This window comes from Cupressus sempervirens, chromosome 8, assembly GCF_028749045.1.
Source record: "Cupressus sempervirens isolate cs-2001-9-10 chromosome 8, ASM2874904v1, whole genome shotgun sequence".
NCBI classification, from domain to species: Eukaryota; Viridiplantae; Streptophyta; class Pinopsida; order Cupressales; family Cupressaceae; genus Cupressus; species Cupressus sempervirens.
Genome location: NC_143125.1, coordinates 536,347,378 through 536,369,059, shown reverse-complemented (window position 1 = coordinate 536,369,059; position 21,682 = coordinate 536,347,378). Strand labels below are relative to the sequence as shown.

The 21,682-nt window shown below is 36.3% G+C and overlaps 1 protein-coding gene across 4 annotated transcripts in view; it reads right to left on the bottom strand.

The window, feature by feature from the left end:
* Positions 1 to 21,682, bottom strand: part of VPS54 — a 163,905-nt gene that overhangs the window by 21,634 nt on the left and 120,589 nt on the right. For 3 of the 4 annotated variants that reach the window (XR_016355657.1, XR_016355658.1, XR_016355656.1), the window contains 3 exons: positions 8,763 to 8,830; positions 1,017 to 1,097; positions 567 to 924 (listed from right to left, as the gene is read on the bottom strand). Coding sequence is in view for 1 of the 4 variants with exons in the window: in XM_089798340.1 (XP_089654466.1) it covers positions 780 to 924; positions 1,017 to 1,097; positions 8,763 to 8,830 (294 nt within the window). In the remaining 3 variants the exon portion in view is untranslated. Of the gene's footprint in view, positions 1 to 301; positions 925 to 1,016; positions 1,098 to 8,762; positions 8,831 to 21,682 lie in introns of those variants that run through there. The other variant, XM_089798340.1, reaches the window with a different exon arrangement.

Here is a 21,682-nt window from a genome sequence, read left to right as displayed (position 1 = left end):
TCCTTGCATTTTCTGAATTCCTGAAATGTTCATAGTGTCACAATATTATCCCGAGAAATAGAAAATATTCTGTTTGGTTTGCCAAACTGTTCCCAGGGAAAAAAGTTGCTTCTATGCTACATGGTTAACTTCTATGAGGACAACGTAACAGAAAAAGAAAAACTTTTGCATAGTGGCAAGAATGTCTTCATAGGGTCCTTGTCACTCTTTGCATTTCTACATCATAAGAAGGATGAATTTCACAGCTAATGGCCCCCAAAAGATCTGTGAATCCCTTGTAAGCCTTGATAAGAGAAGAATATTTCTGAAGATATCACTCAATAATATTGCTATGTTAACCATTCGTTCCAGATACCTTCAAAATATCTTTAAATTACATGTGACACTGGCTATCATAAAGACAAACATTATGTGATTTCATCTTCATACTTATCCCTCTTAATGCTAGAATATTACTGTACCCTGTGTGCAGTTGTCAGATTTTAGGCTACTACGTGTTTTCTGTATTTCCAACAAGAGCAGAGATTATATCATATATATCAAAGAAGTTGAAACTAATAACTCACCTATGAATCCCATGGGAAGCCAAGTCTGTTTCTCGAAGAAAGTAACATTTCTCTCAACTAGATAAAGATTATTTTCCATCTATTACATAAATATTCTCATAGAGAAGAAGTCAGACTGCTGTGAGAGTAAAAGATGCTTCAGCTAGCCATTTATGTCTCCAACCACAACTGGAAAATTCTCAGGCTGCTTTAATAAAATCGGCAAGAGCTATATTATCTCTCCTGCAAGTGTCCTTTACCAAATCTTAGCAACAGAAATTTATCAAGTTCTCCAGGATTTGGCATGCCATCTTGGCTCAAATCGTCAGTTGGCAATGAATGAATACATGCAAGGATATGCTGAACATCCCTGTGAAGTCTGCCAACAGAGAAGCATTTCATAGTTATTTTTCAAAATAACATAAATTACTGATAAGAAAAAATATTCTGGACAGGAAAATCCAAACTGACCTGTTTTTTGCTTGAGGAGTGCTAGCATCTATCTTTGAAAATGCATCTGAAATCTGCAAATGGAAGTTTTTAACCACTTGCCTGCTCAACACATGAAGAACAAATCAAGTTTCAGCAAATAAACCTATAATGTGCTCATCATTTCAAGACGGACAAGGTCGATGTTTGTAACCAGAATGTTATGAATTTCATGTATATCATAGATGCATAACTCAATTATTGCAAAAAGGTGAATATCACATAATTTCCTTGAATAGCAACTAAAAACAAAGCATATTACAACAGATAGAACCAAAATAAGAAAATTAATTTGAATATTTCTTATCACGTCTTCAACAGAACACTAGCAAACTTAAAAGAAGTAAGTGTGCTTTCTTTCGAAAAATCAGATAGCAATCGTTCTTGCTATAAAAACTCAGAATGGCACCTAGTAAGCCATAACTATCCACACCTAGCTAACCAGCAAGCTCTCATCTCAGTCTGATCTTCTCTCAGACATATCGTAACCTGCCCTTTCTTATTCCCTGAACAATATCCTTACACGCAGCATAAGTAGTAATTGGTGGCATGCACATGGCATATATATTAGCATCAACTGTCAAGAAAACATGGTCTATTATTCTCCTAGACAATTTAATAAATGTATGTTATCTAAGAATTTAGTTTGGAGAAATTATCATCAAACTTATTTAACTTTAAATGATATTCATTCAAATTTTGTTTAACAATTTTAAGTAATATAAATCATCTTCTCTTGCAACTCTGAGTAATGAAGGAGAAACTCGGGAGCTGCGCTAAACACTAGGATACCTTTTATCTTTCACCTGTAATGGATCCAATAATGTTATTATTGAATGTGTTATGTAGTCTTTTGTTTACTTTTAATTGTATGACTGATTTGTTTTTTATCAAAGCAATATGAACCTTCAGCTTCCCTAATAATATAAGAATCTATCTAAATGCATGATTACAGATTAATATGTATCCAATATTTTGCAGTATTTATGATTCCTTACACATAGTTATTTTCCGATTTAAAACACCATTGATTAAGGTGACAAATTTTCACTGTTGCTACTCTAATTCATTGCTGCAATATACCAATCTGTGCAACTGTAATATCTAAATCGAGATAATAGATTTATTTATTGTTTTCTATAGTATAAGTTAAATACATTCTTGCATCTGAGAGAGCTTTTTTCAGCTATTAGTTGCAGCTTCATTCCTGTAGAAATTAGATATCAAATGCAAAATCTATTTCCTACGATTTAAAAAATTTATCACGGTATCAAAGAAGTTTCCTCAAACCTTTTAGGAATTCTTGCACTGCTACCTATGACAGGAACTATCAGAATAGGTTGAGATGCCCATGATCTGCGCTTAAGAAGCACAATGGACTGTGATAAAGTTATCTTTTAGGTTGCTGATATGTTTTGTTTAGCAGGATAATATGGTGTTGCAGTGTGGAAACCTAAAGCTTTGGATATGAAGACAAATTGTAAGGTCCCTTCACTTTGTACCATGGAAATGTTGGTGCAAATATTGCTAGCAAGAACTATGGGACTTTATTGAGAAATCAGTTACAAAAGCCTTCCAATTCCATGTTGTTGGTAAATAATAAGAAGATGACCGAATCCAAAATGTCATCTTTGATGTTATGAAGGATCATCTGATCTTCCAAATTCGCAGAAAGACAATTGGAAAGAACATGTTTGATGTTCTTGCACTCTATTTCAGACTCGGAACAACAATCAGAAGATGATGGTAAAAAATAAGCATAGAGCCACGCAGATATCCAAGACTGTTGGTTTTCTCAGGTTTTCAAAAAATGCTTTGACTCGTAATAGCACTTTTAGAATTTTTGTGTCTCAAGTTACTATTCTAATGAATATATATGTGATATAAAGAGGCATGTACCTTGTAGAGACATGTGTCTTGTTAATATATTAACTCACGTTAGTTATTGTTATATCACAAATAGTATTTTCTCAATGTATTATAATGGTTATATAACAATCTTATACACACACACACACACACACACACACACACACTTAACATAAGTTAATTATTGCATATATATAATATTTTCCATAAATTATTTATATCTCAGATATATAATTTAATTTATCTGACAAAATTATAACATTAACACTCCCTCTTAATGAAGAAGGATAAAACACATAGATATTACAGCATTGGTAATATTTTAAAAATAACACATTCACGAAATCTATGATTAGAAGATTTCTGGTATATGATATCATACAAGTATTGGCCTATCAGAATATCAACACATAATATTCACCAATTACTATTTGATGTCATATTAGGTAACATGAGTATTGGCCCATCAGAACATCAATCAAATGATATTCACCAAGTACTCTGAGTAATGGCCTATCAGAACATCAACTATATGATTTTCACCAAGTACTCAATGCAATAATGGCCTATCAGAATATCAAGGCAAGATATTTACCAAGTACCTATCATATATCTATACAAACAACTTATAGACAGTCAACTTAATGACATCTAACACTTGGTTGTTGATTTGCAAGATAAAGCCTTATATGATCTATTTCAACATTTACAAGAAATGCATATCATAATTTAAGTTATTGTAAGATCATCACCTTCCAATAACTTTTGCGAATACAAGTGATGATTATTTGAAAGTTGTCACTCTCATGATGTACACAGGGGGCAGGCCCATACACAAATGACATCAAAATTTCACATGAAGTCACAATGGATACTATAATGTGGTGTTGTCATGACATCCATGATGAAATATATATGAAAGAATAAGGTTTTCACCTCAAACTTATCTCTCATAGACAAGAACATATTACAAGGGATTGCACTTGCAAATCCTTCTTCACGAAGAGACACTAACTGTTTGACCTCCTTGTCAAGGTTACTGATAAAGTGTCAAAACTCCCTCTAAGTCTTGATATCAAATTTTATCACCTCTTAGTACAAGGTTCTCTCCGATGAAGTGTCAGACTCCTTCTGAATCTGTTAACATCCTTATAACCTCCTGGCACAGGTCATGTCATGCTTCCCTAGTTCAATAGGTATCCTGATAACATAAGGCCTTCCTACCCTACATACATGAAACTTTATCCCATGAATCATAGTCCTTTAACTGCTATAGTTTCTGATAACTAGAGAACTCATCTCAACATGGTCTACTGCCTCTGAATCAATACAGCCAAGATCATCAAAAGTGTGACTGAAGCATATCTTCGATCTACTCCCTCTCTTTGTCCAAGATTGCCTCTAATGAATTGTCAAACTCCCTCTTAATATAGCAGGTTACTTCATAAACTTAATCATCAAAGATATTTGCGTCCAGAGCTGCACTTTATTTAGCATAATCATCAAATGACTAATGAACCCTAGATCAAAACTTCTTTAGAACTACTATTATAAGATTGAGTCATACACAGTACTTGGTAGCAGGACTAATGTACCAATCTTCCTTTCAAGCAAGGACATCCCTGTACATCCTTAATAATGTCGCTTCTTTGACATCACCCCTCTAAAAATAGTTTAAATGTGAATAGAACATTGTTTATTATTTATCCCCCCACAATGTAAGATTCTCACTCTTATCTCATCAAATAATTTTGCATCATATCAATTTTGGAAAAACTTTTTGTTCTTTTTCTTCATTGCAAAATATCATCCTAGGAATCAAGGAAAAGAGCAAGACATAAAAAGTAACCAACTCTTATTTTACACTATGGTCAAAATATTGACTTCAATACACAAAATAAAAGCATTACTCAAAAGACAATGAAAAAGCACTTATCCCATTATTTAGAAGCAACCGCTAATCATCGTCCAACAAATTCCAATGTAGAATCCACCACTGCCTCCTAAAAAAGGCCAACTTGGTTTGAATTCTTATAATAGAAAGTAGCCCTCCATCCATCAAAGCCCTTCCACATCATTGTAGATTGGACAAAACAACTCTAATATCTCACAACTCCTAATAAATGGGGGCAATTTGAACTTTGTCCTCCAACATGTAACATTCGGTGGTTCACATATTGGAGTACTTTGTCCCAGGTAGACACAACCAACAAGAACCACAATTTCATCAGATGAAACATGCCTCAAGTGTAATCTGATAAACTTGAATAATCGGTAATGGAATTTTGTTAAGATTGTGACTCCGCCACAACAACTTGATAACTAATGTAAGATCGTGACTTTGCCACAACAACTTAGCATCCAGACGTTTTCACCGCAAGTAATTTTTGCACAAGTATTTCCCTTTAATTTAATCAATCCATTGAGAATCTTCCCTCAATGCTAATGCAAAGCTTCAGTCTTAAGGCTCTACTAAATATTTTTCAAATATTCATTTGCCTAATTATAGGCTAGCAGGTGTGTTTTAATATTACTCGACACTCTTCAACGTCTCTGTAGTTCAATGAGTGTCAATGCTTTATAACGTCCACCATGTCACTTATATTCCCAAGTCTTCAATAAAACTCTAATAATGCTAGTCCTCACATGAAAGGCATGTCACCAACCCTTCAATCCACAACTATTTTGATATTGATGGTGACCTTTAATAACAGTGAATGAACTAGCAATGTCGCTCTAGTGCAAAGTAATAGTACAATGAATTAGTATGATGAATCAATAAGACTCATATGAAAGTTTTTACGTATCGAGTTTTGGTGATGCCGTAATATTTAGTTTGTATGTGTGGTCTCATCCATTGCATTGCTAATTTCCTCTAACAATGATCACAGTAATATTTAAATTAAACTTTGACAATATATATTCATCTCTAGACACTATTATATCTCTCCAATATCATATCACTTATACATCCGCAAACGATCGCCACAATAGAAGGTCTTAATATTATCTGTTATCAACAAGCACTAAATAATATTCCCTTGGGTGTCAAATGCTTGATGATTATTCATCATTGATAAGCCCGTCACTACAAACATGAGCCAAGTAATGATCACACCATAGCCAAAATGTATCCTATAATGCAATGACCACGTTACACTAACAAGTAATGGTATATTGATCTGACTGGTGAGATTCAAGGTCATAATACCTTGAAGAATTGAGTTTACAGTAGTAGATGTATTCCCAATTACTGTCCTACTCTGATACCATGTTAGATTTCTCAGGTTTTTCAAAATGCTTTAACTTGTAATAGCACTTTTAGAATTTTTATATATGTTTCAAGTTACTATTCTAATGAATATATATATACATCTCTTGGGGAAGACCACACAGCGTGACGGTTAAGTCACGAGCCTCGGTAGTAAGAGGTCTTTGGTTCGATTCTCGACGGTCTCATGCATTATCTAAGGGTGTTGATGCCCGTGTTTATTTCCGTCGGCGATGTAAGTTGGTGTGCTTCGCCAAGTGTACCCATTGTTCATGCATTGGTGGCCTCGTCGTTGTGTAATGGACCCGTCCTGCCTGTCCACCCGATTTGTGCAAGTGCTGCCTCTATCCACCATCTAAGTCGCTTCGTTGGGTTGTTCTGCACACTTTCACACCTTGCTGAGGTGGAGTACTAGTCACTAGCATTGGGAGATATAAGGGGGTGGTAGTTCATTGCCTTGGAGTGATAAGGAGAAGCTATGGAGAGATAAGGATTGGAGTGATAAGGGATCGTTGTCTAACTACATGAAATTTCTTGATAAAATGTGATGAGTTGTGCGATATTTTCAATGAATTGAGTCGTTAATGTCTGCTCATTGGATTATAAAAATGTAATGTTCTACCACGGGGATGGTGTCCCCCAGATGTGATCCCAACTTGATAATGTTACCAATCAAAAAAGAAAAAATGCACATCTCTTGTAGAGACATGTCTTTTGTTAATGTATTAACTCCCAATAGTTATTGTTATATCACAAATAACATTTTCTCAATGTATTATAATGGTTATATAACAATCTTAAATATGTGTGTGTGCGTGTGTGTGTGTGTATACATATACTCAACATAAGTTAATTATTGCATATATATAATATTTGCCATAAATTATTTATATATCTCGTGTGTGTGTGTGTGTACGCGCGCTCTCAACATAAGTTAATTATTAAATATATATAATATTTGCCATAAATTATTTATATATCTCATGTGTGTGTGTGTGTGCGTGTGTGTGCGTGCGTGTGCGTGTGCGTGTGTGGGCGTGTGCGTGCGTGCGTGCGCATGTGCATGCGCGTGCGTGTGTGCGCGTGTGCGTGTGTGTGCGTGTGTGCGTGTGTGCATGCATGCGTGTGTGTGTGTGCGTGTGTGTGCGTGTGCGTGTGTGCATGTATGCGTGGTTAATGCTGAATGAAGCAGAAATTACGAAGAGGGACATACCCTAGGCCCTAGGGAAGACCAGATATTCCAGGCACGGTACCGCAACCCTTGGAATATTCCAAGAAACAGAATTTAATTTCAAGTGCTTGCTTTAATTTCACATTGAGATATGAAACAGCAATTAAGAAATTTTTGTTTCAGAATGATCTAAGCAGATTCTTTGCCTAACTTTAAAGCAGCATTCAAAATCAGGTAGCAGTCTCTAATTTGTGGATGCTCATAGGAAAAAACTAGATAGAATTATTTCTATTTCTACAAATTTCTTATAATTCAATGCTGAATGTGGATCTAATTTTTCAAGATAATTTCATACTTAAAAAAGTAATTTAGTTCATATCTTGATCGGGTCTATTTTTTCTTATCAGTGAGATATACTAGATTCCCAATCAAAAACAGAAAGATAACAGAAAGTAACAATTGCAAAATAGCAAATTTAAACATTGCCTAGAAATTCCAAAACACAAACATATTCTCGAAGGCTGCTAGATCATGTTCAATCAGCTGATATTTATTTCATATTGATCATGTAATCATTGTGGAGGATAGTCCTATATCCATGTATTTCAAATCATTGTATTTTGACAAATCCTCAAGTCACAAGTTGTTTAAACTATGCCCCCCTAAAAACTTCAATTTATGTCACCTGTTTTGAAAACGCAGAGCCTCCTACTCCTACTTCACCTCTGAGACTTTCTCACTCCATTTGAGTGGTTTTAGCAAATTGCACAGCATATATATTTATTTAATTGACATAACATCTGAATAATCAGTAAGTTTTCTATATTTACCTAAGCAGTGCACTCCATGTAATAAAACTACTCTGCATCTCAGATCCTTTGTAGGTACAATAATTATCTTAAATTATAATAAAGCAAGCATGGTACAAAAAATATAGTTATTTATGTACAGGAAAGGATCAAGTAGTTGGGCAATCCATGTTGGCCGATTTGCTGAGCCCTCTCGAAGCCTCCATCAATTCACTATTTTTTATCATAGGACTAATAGCATGTGCAAACATAACATTTTTCATTATAGGAATTTATATTATGTAGAAAATTATTTTTTAAAGCATTTAACAAATAAAAAAAATTAATCCAAAATGAAATAAAGTTGATTTTTAACTTGTAAATTGATTCATGTCCTTCCGGTGCACATATTTTTCATCAGAAAATTTGTTAATTTTCTATAACTTGTTTGAATTATTAATGCTTATTTAAACACTACAAGACCTATCTAATAGTTTTTCCTTGAAAAACAAAACCTTCCTATAATTTTCAAGTACTCTTGCAAGTATTGGAGCCCGCTCAAATACTGATTTTTCTCTCCTAATAATATTCTTAAAATACCAGTCATAAAGCACGTTCAAAATTCTTACCTAAAAATCAATTGGACATCTGCCTCAAGGAGGATTGGCGATAGAACACGCTGTAAAACACCAACTTCCTACACATCAAAAAGAAAACAATAAACAAAAAGAAAAGTCCCAAAAACAAGGTATATTGCGGTTAAAAATTAGTTGCATATACTATAGTTTGCATGCAGAACTTTCCTAATGTATATATACTTTACTTGCAGGAATAGACTTGAATAATAATACATCTAAATTTTTGGACTACAAACTGGATTTAAAAAACAAAATCTATAGCCACTTCACTGAACAAAATAACCTATAAAATAGCATTATAACATTCTAGCTACGTGAAAATCAAATAACAGTACATTTATGGAACTTAAACTTCAATATTGACCATTGAGAAGCGAAACCAAAACTTGAATAGAACATTCATATAGACATGATACTGAATTATATTTACTCATTCACTATTAGCAAGTTCCCACAAGTTCCAGGTTGAGCAGGCCTAAACAAGGCCTGCCCATTTTTGAGACTCGAGAAGTTGGGCTAAATCTAGACAACTTTTTATGTATGTAAGTACATACATAAAAATAGGTACATATGTACATATGTAAGTATGTATGTATGTATGTATGAATGAGCACACAAATAAATACACAAACACACACACACCCTCATAATAGATAAGAGTGTGTGTGTGTGTGTGTGTGTGTGTGTGTGTGTGTGTGTGTGTGGGCGCAAGTGTGCGTGCGCAGCATGCGTGGGTGCATGCGCATGTCTGTGTGTGTGTATGTGAATATATTTTGATATATTGATCTATTATGAATTTCTCATACATACTCAATCATATAATAATAAAATAGAAGCGTGATACTCATATCCATGATTGCCAATAATTTATAAATTAAATACCACATGCCTCATTCATAATTTGCACAAGTAACAAAATGTATTTTCGAAAGTAATTTATAGGGTGCAAAATATGTTTTTAAGGCATGTGGTACACATTTTTTGCAGCCATGGCCCAAAGAGCACCTGGATTCCAACCACAATAACCTAGGTTGAACCTAGAGGAGAACTGGACTGGAAATATTACCTAGCCTCAAACAGGAGAATCTAGTAACTTAGCATTTATTATCACTTGTCAAAAAACGCTAATTTGGCATAAAGAAAATCAACTTGTTGAATCTGTTGAATCCTAGTCTAGTATCCATGAAGCATGAAGTTTGACCCATATCATTGAATGTCAAAACATGTATATATATATATATAATCCTCCTCAAACTATAAGACTATCATTTACCTTTCCCCTTGGGCATGATGACAGTAGTCTTGTAAAAAGCCCTATGATAGAGATGATCGTTTATGATAGAGATCATCATTAAGACACCTCCTCCCTAAACTATTAGACTGCCATTCCCTTATTTCTAGAGCACAATCCTTTCTTTCAGAATTCTTCCAAAACCTTATGCACAGTAACAAGATCTCCTCTCAAGTACAGATTTTCCTACATGGCAGCCCACAAGGCACCTCTCAGATTCTTCACAATCACCCTTGGCCAATGGTTCCTTGGCTTCATGTGATGGCTCTCTGGAGAAAAGACAAACAAAGAAGAGATCAATCCTTTAGCCCTAAGTGGTTTATGAACAGTAAGGAAAAGTGTCTGAAGGGAATCCCCCTTATTTTGATCAAGACAAGAATAGGTATCACAAGATGGGGTTGGATATCTCTATGGTTCAACGTGAGGCCCTTCGCAATATAGACCTTGAAAATGTTACAATAGATAAAAAGACAGACAAAGACAGACCAGCTCCCTTTGAATGCTCTCCTTAAATGCCCCTCTACCCTTGCACTATTCTAAGCTCATACAAGTCTCCCTACACTGTTATGTGTGTAGGGGGGTGCAAGTCCCCGAGTTTCATTGGTTTAATTGTTCTTAATTGGTGAATTTGGTAATATAGAGTCAAATTGCACCTATTCTCATAATCTTCTATAGTAAATTCTAATTTTCCCTCCCATGCTAGCTTCTAATGTCATGCAGTATAATTTTGAAAACATAAATAAGTCTGACTTTCTATAACTTTCTAAAGTAATCTATTATGCATTGAATCTATAGTTTCCTTGCACATAGTCTTCGTTAACCACTAGGGTTGTCGTTGCACCAAAAGATTGACATGTCAATGCTCGATACAACCACTAGACTTATAGAAGATAAATGAACTCGTTAAAACATGTAACGAATCCATCAAGGGACGTTGGCCCACTGCCAACAATCCCCCTCTCCCTATTACTCATTGTGGCCTACAAGGATTCGAACATGTGACCAAGCTTTGATACCACTTGGTAACTGCTAGGGTTATCATTGCACCAAAAGATCGATCTATCAATGCCAAATACAACCACTAGACTTATATAAGACGTAGGAGATTGTTAAACCATGTCGTGAATCCAACACGGGACATTGGCCCACTGCCAACAGTCCTACTACAGTAGACTAAGCTTCTATTGATACTCAGGGAAGAATTCAATCTCTATGTGTGGAAGTACTACTATTATCTACTTTCTAGGCTACACTTGATTGGGTAGCACATGTCGTGTCATTAATCTGAAAACTTTATACTAAATATAAAATATATACATTAACAACAAGGCAATGCAAGGGAGTTGTGAAATTCAAAAGAGAGTTGTCGATATTGAATAAAGATTCAATGCCTTTTCCAAGCCTAGTGCAAGCTTCTTTGACTATTTCAATCTATATTTTGTCTCTGAAAAGATCTACAAATGTTGACAGTCTCAAAGACAAGCCTTGTGATAGAGATTGTCTTAAGCACATGCAAGTTTCAAGCTCCTTAAACTATTTGACTCTGAAGGTTGTGTCATAAACAAGCAAATGTTGTGTCATTAATCCAAAAGCTTTATACTAAATATAAAATATATACATTAACAAAGAGGACAATACAAGGGAGTTGTGAAATTCCAAAAAGAGTTATTTACACTAATATTAGTGTGGATGGTAATTGTCATGCCAAAGATAGATAATATGAAGTGAATAACACCATTGAAACCTTGCCTCGTACCAAACTTAATATTTTTCCATTCTAACAAAAAAGTTCAAAATTCCATAAGTTAGTTTATTTTCTCTTAAAATCACTTGGGAGCTGATGATACGAAGTTCATATTGTATATATTCTCATAACCCTAATATCTCACCTATCTCAACAAAGAAGCTGGAAATTCGCTAGTTAGTTTAATTGTTCTCAATTGATTGAACCTGATGCTATAGAGTCATATTGTATCTATACTCATAACCATCTAATGTAAAGTTCTAATAGTTTATTCACCAAAGCCAATTTTCCTTCCATGGTAGCTTCCAATGTCATGCAATGCAATCTTAGAAACATGAGGAGCCCTAACTTTATGCAAATTCCTAAAGTAATTTATTTGGCATTTAATGGGGCACTCTATACATTCCTTGCACAGTCTTTCCAAGGTGCACTAAGTCATTCCAATCCTTAATCCATTGATAATTATGGAAGAATTCAGTCTCTATGCTGGAGATACTACTATTATCTACTTTCCAGGCTATACTTGATGGGGTAGAAAACGTAACATTAATCCAAAATCTTTATACAGTATAAAATATATACATCAATAAAGGACAATGCAAGGAAGTTGTGAAATTCTAAAGAGAGTTGTTGCTCTTGAATAAAGATTTAATGCCTTGTCAAACCCAAGTGCAAGCTTCATAGATGATTTCACTCTGGATCTTGTCTCAAGAAAGATTTGCAAATGTTGGCAGATGCATGAGCCCTGTAATAGACATTGTCTTTAGCACATGAAAATTGCAAGCTCCTCCTTACAATATTAGACTGTGATTTACCCTTCCCCTAGGCATGATAAAAAAAGTCATGTAAACAAGCCCCATGATAGAGATGATCATTAAGGCACCTCCTCCCTAAACTATTAGATTGCATTCTCTTGCTTCTAGGGCACAAGCCTTGTTTTCAAATATACCTCCACACCCTCATGCACAGTTCACAAGATTCTCTCTCAAGTGTAGATTTTCCTTCATGGCAGCCCAAAAGTCACTTCTCTGATGCTTCACAATCACCCTTGGCCCATGGATCCTTGGCTTCATGTGATGGCTCTCTAGAGAAAAAGAACAAAGAAGGGACCAATCCTCTAGCCCTAAATGGTTTACGCACAACAAGGAAAAATATCTTAAGGGAGTCCCCCTTATTTTGAGCACCACAAAAATAAGTATCACAAGATGGGGTTGGATCCCTCTATGGTTCAAACATGAGGCCCTTCCCACTATAGACCTTGAAAATGTTACAATAGAGGAATAGACACAAAAGAAAATTGTCTCCCTTTGAATGCTCGCCTTTAATGGCTCCTTTACAATTCCCACAAAGGCAAAGACCAATGAAGTTTTCAATGAAAATTTTATTGGCATTATGCTAAGCCCATTCGAGTTCAAAGTTAAGCAATTTTGGGTGGTAGTCAATGCATCATTGTATGTTTGAATGATCTACATTATTGGGCATACCACCACAGGAGCTCCTTTGGCAAACCACGGCACTATGCTTTCTAGTCTAGGTGAAATAGGTACCCATTTTTGTATTTTTGTCATTTTTCCCTCTCTGGGAGATGGCAACAGAGTAGCTCTTCAATTTAGGTGTCAAGTGACATATCAATGTCTATATAAAGATTAAGTTATATCCACTTCTACAATATAATGATTAAGTTGCATCACTTTCTAGCTTAATTTATTATTCAAATTAATGGCCATTCCTTGCTTTTAGTGCAATTGCAAGCAACTTCTAAACAAAGAGTGAAGATTTCCAAAATATAGATAAAGGGATATGTACAAGAGACGAGTACACAAATTGGATGGCATTTTCTAAAAATTGGGTACATAAATAAAATTTGAAACTATTATAATAGGTTTGTAAAGTTCAAAACCACAAAATAATACTATCACAGTCTATATTGGGTTTGGTTATAAGTGAATTATTACCAAACCTCTACACATTCAATATGGAATTGACAAATCCTCTTAAAGGTTGGCATTAGGATGATGGTTGTGGAAACCTCAACTATCCAAGATGAATAGGATTTTAGCTACACAAATTTAAGACAAGAAATTTTTTTAAACTGCATTAAAACACAAGGCAAATTTGGTATATTTGGATATCCACAATGTCCTACGGGCACACCTTGTGCATAGATTGCAAAGTGCTACCAAGGACTCCCATTGTGATAATTTGGAAAGAGAGAGAAAAATGATAGAATTATTAGCCCTTAATTATCAAGAAGAGAGAAACATTATGGCAATTCATAAAACACTTAAGGAAAAGAATGTTGACTTCATCCACACAACAACAAATATTATGTATAAATTCATAAGGGGAATTGTTGATGTAAGATCATTAAACAATTAATCCAGTTAGTATATCTTGTGGGTGAATGGTACAAGTTGCAGTTGTTGTTTACACATTATGTAGCCAAGCAATACATTTCAAGCTTTGGTCAACCAATAGTCATGTTGAATATATTAAAGAAGCATTAAATATTATGGGTATTGAAGATATACTTTCCCCAGATGCCAAGAATTGTGAGCTCCGTCAAAATTCTAGAAAACAAACTGAGGTGGATCAGCCATAGTGGATAAATATCAACATTCCAATAGGGGTGACAAAATTGGTTGAATAATAAAGTGAGAAAAATGTGGTTTTCAGTGGGCGTTAACTACAGAGAAAGCAATGAACTAGTTTTACGTATGTGTGATGCTAGAGTTAAAAAGGCCATTAGCAATTCTGACTTTAATGATAAAAGTATGCTTTAATCATTTTGAACTAAATATTGAACTTGGCATAACTATTACTATAAGCAATACGATAATCAATGACAGCATTATCGTCATTAAGAATATCAATAATAATGAGAGAAATTATAATATTACTAATAATAAGAGTCTATAACTACTATGATAAAACAATGTTGTTGTATTAAACAGAGGAGATAAATGCTCCATTTATAATTTTATAAAGATGATGTTTCTAAAAGAAATTGTCTTCCCCTGAGTTTCCAGGACAAGGATGACAGGAGACGGTGAGACGGGTTTCTGGGATGGCAAGAAATTTTGCCAATTTCAGGGATGGGGGGGTAGCAAATGGACACTGCTATATCAATATAGGGTAAATATAAAATATAAGATGGAAGATCTATATGAAAAGAGAGAGCAAGATGTATCTAATAAAGTAGATATGAGGTGGCATGAGATAATAGAAGATATATAGAAAATGCAATTTGAAGTCTATGTTCAATTTAGAAGGAGATGACCTGTAATAAGGGGAGATGCATTGCGCCATGTCAGCACATGAAAATCTAATAGAAGGGAAACAAAGCAGATTTGAACACAACTTCCACAGTTGGTTGGTGGCCATGTTGAAAAGGTGAACCCACCACGATTTGTTAAATAAGGAGATTTGAGGATGCAATGAATACTCCTTGACAACTATGCACACCACGCAGGTATAGAGGGACCCATCATTAACTGCAGGAATTAACTGTAGTAAGATTTAATATAAAGAGATCCGTTACGAGAGTATAAAAGGTAAAGATAAGGTATAATTATATTTTAACTTTATACATCATTTATATAAACTTTAAGTATTATGTTATCTTATTTCTATTATTGAAAATATAAAATAAAGAGTAATGTTATACATTTATGTTGTTGTTAGTAATAGGCATGATTTAAATTACTAACATCCCAATTAAGGTTGACATTCTAACTTGTATTTCTATATGTACTATAAGAGCTATTTGCCTTGATCTTTTGCGACAATGGTCTTGCAAGAAAAGGAAGATATCAAATTTAGAGGGAATCTTGACACTTCATTAGAGGCTGAAGATTGATATTTAGAGGGAGTCTAAAAATCCATGTGTGTGACTACATGATTTCAATGGGCCCACCCCCTGTGTACATCATGAGAAAGTGATAACTTCCAAGTGATTATCACTTGTATCTGTAGAAGTTATTCAAAGCTGACAATCTTTCAATAACTTAACCTTCTACTATGATGCACATCTTATGATGTCTAAGCAGATCATGATAGATTATAACTTGCATGGTGGATTAAGTTCCTTAAACAGACCATGGCCTTCTATTGTGATGGACATCTTGTGATGTCTGAGACAAATCATGATAGATTATATCTTGGATGGTGGATTAAGTTCCTTGAACAGACCATGAATGTTTCAGCGGTAAGTATTATTGAGGATACATTATCTATGGGCATTTTTGAGTACTTGGTGATTATCATGTGACTTGATATTCTGAGGCCATTACTCTTGATATCATGAGATGATATCTAAATGGTGGATATCTTTTGATTGAAGATATCCTTAAAAATTGCCATTGTTGATTTTACATTGAAGTAATAAAAATGTCTTGTTTTTATCCTCCCTAGGTAAGAGGGAGCGTTGATGTTTGGTAGCTCAGTCAAATAAACCTAAGAGATAATACTATTGTAGATATATATACATCTATATATTTATTATATATGAGATATATGTATATTTATTATATATGAGATATATATATTCATTATATATGAGATATATATTATAAAAGATAAGATATATGTTATTAATTTCTAGCAAGAGACCAACTAAAGGGTCCAAGGGACTAGAAGATACAACAAGGATGAAGAATAGCCTAGCGGGAGCACCAAATGATGTCCAAGAAGGAACAAATAAGAAAGAAAAGAAAAGAAACAAACAATAGACGAAAGAAGGAGACAGTCAATGTCAATCCAGATAGTGCCAACAGCGAGCTCGGGTCATCAAATCGGATTTGGCAATATCAACAAAGGAATAATATGAGAGGCAAGAGCATCTATAGCGACCATTTGCGCAGTCCACAAAGCTCTTGAGGCAATGAAGGAACCAAATGAAATAAAAGATAGTGCTAAGCCTGAAAGGGTGAGCCCCAAACTTGGCCAAAATAATATTATGTGGAGTGTAGCAGTGACATCTGATAATCCGATGGAGTAGAAGGGTCTGGACCGGCTCGGTCGATGCCCAATCAGAATTGAAAAGAGAATGCCCAAAGACTGTCGGTCTGACCAAAGAGTCCAAGAGAGATAACTTGAACCCAGTGTCCTGAAAGTGATGCTGGAAGCACTCTCTCCAAAAGGGCAATAGAACCCAACCCCTTGGCAACCCTAGGCAAGTAGTTTGGCATTATGCTAAAGTGGGGAACAGAGAACTTGACCCTAAGATAAGTGTACGAAGAAACAATCTCGATCATTTGACCGTAAAAGCTAAAGTGAAGATGCAAGGTCTTTAGACAGTTGAAGACCATAACCCAAGTCTTGCTCAGGTTTACAAGCTAACATTGGTCACAGAAAGAGGCCAACCCATCAATAAGCCTTTGGAGCCCCTCCGGAGAGTAGGCTAAAAGAACCACATCATCGGCAAAGACGAGAATGGAGATCAGAACCTAGTGTAAGTAGCAAACATCCCCGGGGAGCGAAGCCTCACTGAGGAAGGTCTCGAGCTCATCAATATAGATGCTGAATAAAGTTGGGGAGACAAGGCAACCCTACTATGCCCCTATGGTACTGTGAATTGGATCGGAGCAACCCTCAGGAGTCACTGTACTGCCAGCCACAGTCTCATAATGTCTCATCATCGCTATCAAAAGAATATCAAAAATACCAATGTCTCTGAGCCTCTATAAAAGGGCCACATCGGGAGCAAAGTCAAAAGCCTTACGAAAATTTACGAAACAATAGTAGACTTTCACAGCGCGATGCTGAGCTTCCTCGATGATAGCATGCAGTTTAAATATGTGATCAATAATCTAGAAATTGGTACGTAACCCAATATGCCCTCTACTCTGACACTGTATCCTATTAAGCTATTTGGAAAGAATAGTATTAAGGACTGTGGCATAAAGCTTGGCAAAAGTATGCCCAATCATGATGGTTCTATAATTGTTGGGGTCTGAGACTAACCTAAACTTATAGATTGGATAAATCACATGTCTCAGCCATGAATCAGAGAACCCAGTGCAAATCACTCAGTTGAAGAGCACCACAAGAAAGGATCACAAAATTGGAATATAGAGCTTCAAAAGCTCAACCTAAAATCCTTCTTCATTGGCAGCTCTGCTACATCACGTGAGTCTAATGGCCTCACAAATGGTAGAGGGAGTAAAATGAGGAGGGGGGGGAGGTAGGATGAGCAGGCAACTGGCTCGGGATATCATAAAGGGCGATGGCATAGGACACCAACAAGTGTGAGTCACGGGTGGAGGGCGAGGGAGGTTAACAGGGGAACAAGGTACGCCAGAAGACTTTCAAGTCACGAGTGTGTCATAGAGGGATTTAAATTGGGAAGCCATGAACGATCACTTCTTGTAGCGAAGAAAGTAGTGGTACAAGGAACACAATTAAGTATACAAGGGGGAATGAGCAGTGAAGAAAGCACACAAGGAGTAGTGAAAAGATTTATAGTCGTCATAACCTAGTTCATGGGACAAGATTTTCGGCTAACAGGGTTGAGGTGGGAGGGAAAAGTGTCGCTCGAGATGGAGAGGAAGGCACACTCACAAATACTAGTAGCTAAAAGATCAAACACAGACACAGCATGGGAGGCATCCAAAAAGCAGTCTGGGGGGAATTCATCTAAGATGGAGGGTAAAGAGGTAGTTGTCACACTCCGAGAAGTGGAAAGTGGTAGAGGGGCCAGAGAGTAAGAACGGCAGATGGAGCGAAGAGGGGGAGGGGGGCGGGAGGTGAAGCAAACAACAGGGCTAAGGATGGAGTGGTTGGCTAAAGGGAGGCAGATGACGGTGAAGCAACTAAGAGAATAAAACAGGCTAGCACGAAAGCATAGTCGACCACAATCACACCACCACAATGATACCAGCCAGTGAAGAGCTCAGAACTCAAGAAGCAAGGGAGGCCATTCAAGATTAACAAATCGAAAGACTCACAGAGCTGGAGGTGATGGCAACCATAACATGAAAGAGGCCCAAGCAAGTCCTAAGAGTGGCATTGAAAATATTTATTGGCTGGATCGATCTCTCGAGTACAAGTCAAGTCCAAGGTGCGGTCATGGGAGGGATCTGAAGATCTCTAATTTGTGCATTGAAGTCACCCAAAATGATGATGTCGCCCAAGCTCGAAAACTTGGAGATACACTCATACAAATCAAAGAAGGGATCTCCATCCACCGAGCTAAGTATGGCATATGAAGAAGTAGTCGACAAGAAATAACTAACTACTATAAAGATGTCTCTAAAATGTTAACTAGTGTGGCTGACCTGGATCCACATATATCTAGCTGACGTGTCGGAGTGAACCACCAACGTAGCACTAACAAGGTCGTCTCTAATCAAACAAGCCATACCACCGGAACCACGGACACCACTAGATGTTTGAACCTCCTCTCTGCAAACAGATGGCCACTAGTATCCAAAAAATCCTGGGAGAGGGCAAACTAGACTCTCATGAGTCTCTACAACAACCAAATTATCAGTCGAACCAACTGCATCCAAAGACAGACCAGGTAATGACCAAAGAATACCCTTAACATTCTAGTTGTTGAAATGGAGAGAAATGGAGGAAGGTTTTCTACCATGTGACTATTGGCGAGACCGTCATTCGGTCTATGTTCCCATCCACTAGGAAAGGAATCCCATATAATAGCTCTAAAATTTTGGATCACCGCCCATTTCTCGGCCCATCAAGCTTCCGCAACCAAACCCCTAGAATGTCTCTACCCAGCAACCTGTGCTCTAGTAAGGTCCTCATCTAAAAAGATCTTTGAATGAAGAGGGAATATATTCCTCTTCGATCTAAGAGCCCATAACCTGTTGAAAAGTGAGAAGAATTGCAAAAAAGAGGGTACTATTTGGTCCCACCCAACATCTGCGTAAAGTGATATCTGAAATGCCTAGCTGATCTCAAAGAAAGGATTGTCCAGCTTTCATAGGATCAGTAGTGAAACAAGGGAGGCCTCAAACTCTGAGGTTAAGCTCATGGTCCTGTCTCCAACACTCCTCAATAATCTTCCCTTGGACAATCTTTTCCACACCCCCAAGAGAGTGGAGTCGAGATTAGTGCAAACAAACGCCCAAGATTTGACCTTTATCTCAATCTCAGACAAAAGATAAGTGTGTTTAACCACGATTTCATTTTGTTCTCTAAAAGTGTCAAGGTCCCCCAACTGCTCTATGACCGTGTCAAAGTGGGTCTTGACGTCTGTTGTTTCATAAATGAGAGTGACAAAGAAATTGGAAATGTTTGACGAGTTAGAATCAACCTGCACCTTAATAGCAACACTGGTCTCAGACAGTGTTTGGATTGCACCCCTCTGACCTTGGTTCTCAGCTTCCAGTTTTATCAATCTTTCATAAAGCCTTTGGTAGGTTAATAGCAGCAGAAGCTAGGACTAATACAGAGTCAGGCATGACTGGAGGCACTGAGGTCCCCATGGGAAGGATGGTCCAGGAAGGAGCTTGAGCAGAAGTAAACCGAACAACAACAGAGGTGCAACAAAACCAGGAGTGCGTGTAGAGTCAAACAGGAGAACAGTGAGAAAATAGTTGGCTCACCACAATCAGAGCAAAAACCTCGCACAACTCGACAACAAGGAGATCAGATCAAACACAAACACAATCCCGTATTGAGAACACCAAGTTTGCAAAGAGAAACAGAGATCGCACGATTGTACAATAGCAAACAAGCAAATTGCAGTAACGTTGAGGGAAGAACCACTTCCCACAAACACTGGAGTGCACACTATCGCGTGCGAGCAAGGCAAACGCATGGAAGCAAACACGCAAACAAAAACACCCGCAACGCGAACAAGGAAACCCGTGTGGAAACAAACACACAATCCACCACCTGTGACGGCAAAAATAGGAAGGAGGAGCCACGAAGCATGCAGGATGAAGTGCAACAAAAGTGCCAAAAGAAAACCCACGATAGTGAAAGGAGCAAACACGAGGACCTGCAAAGTTAACAAAATGCACGACTAGTGAACACCTGCAAACAAGCACGAACAGTGAAAACCTGCAAATAGCACAAAAGTTCTTGTTGCAAACATGATTGCAGTCCTCACAGGTGATGCAACTGTGGGGATAATTGTCGGAGTCAAGTCAAGAAATGATCATGGGAGTCATCATGGGAAGAAAATACAAAGCTATCACAATAGAGGAATTATTATATTAGAGAAATTGAGCTCTAAGAATTATTATGTTACAGAAATTAATATAATAAGACTTTAAAAACTGTATATATGTCATATTAATTAATAAAGTATATGTTAATGAATAGACATGTCTCATCAAGGGACATGTCTTTCCATGACTCGTCCACAATATAAATAAGAGAGAGATTGTTGCCTTTGAAAAACCCATATCATTGAGGCAGTGCTAATACATTTAAAGCAATCCCATAAACTCAACACTTCCAAACTTTCGAGATGAGCAAGATGCCTCGAACTACAAGATATTGTCATTTTAAGTTTACAAAGCATCGTATTTTAAGAGAAAATTTGACAATAAGATCAACAAAAATTTTGACGTAAAATTTTGATCAAATCCCAATAAAAACTTCTAGGCAAAACATCAATCAAAATCAAACAAAATCCAATAGCCAGATAAATAAATACAAAACTTCGTTTGAGGAAAAACAATGTAACCCAACAAATAATTTTCTAGAAAAAAAATTATTTTACCTATCAAAAAAAATTCACAAAAAAAATTACGAAAACATATCAGATAATTATAAACCCAATGGATAAATTTTGAGGAAGAAAATTATAAACCCAATAGAGAAACCTTGATGCGGCAAAACATGAGACTTTTACATGGTAAAACAACACATGAAACAACATGCAAGTACATGCAACCTTCG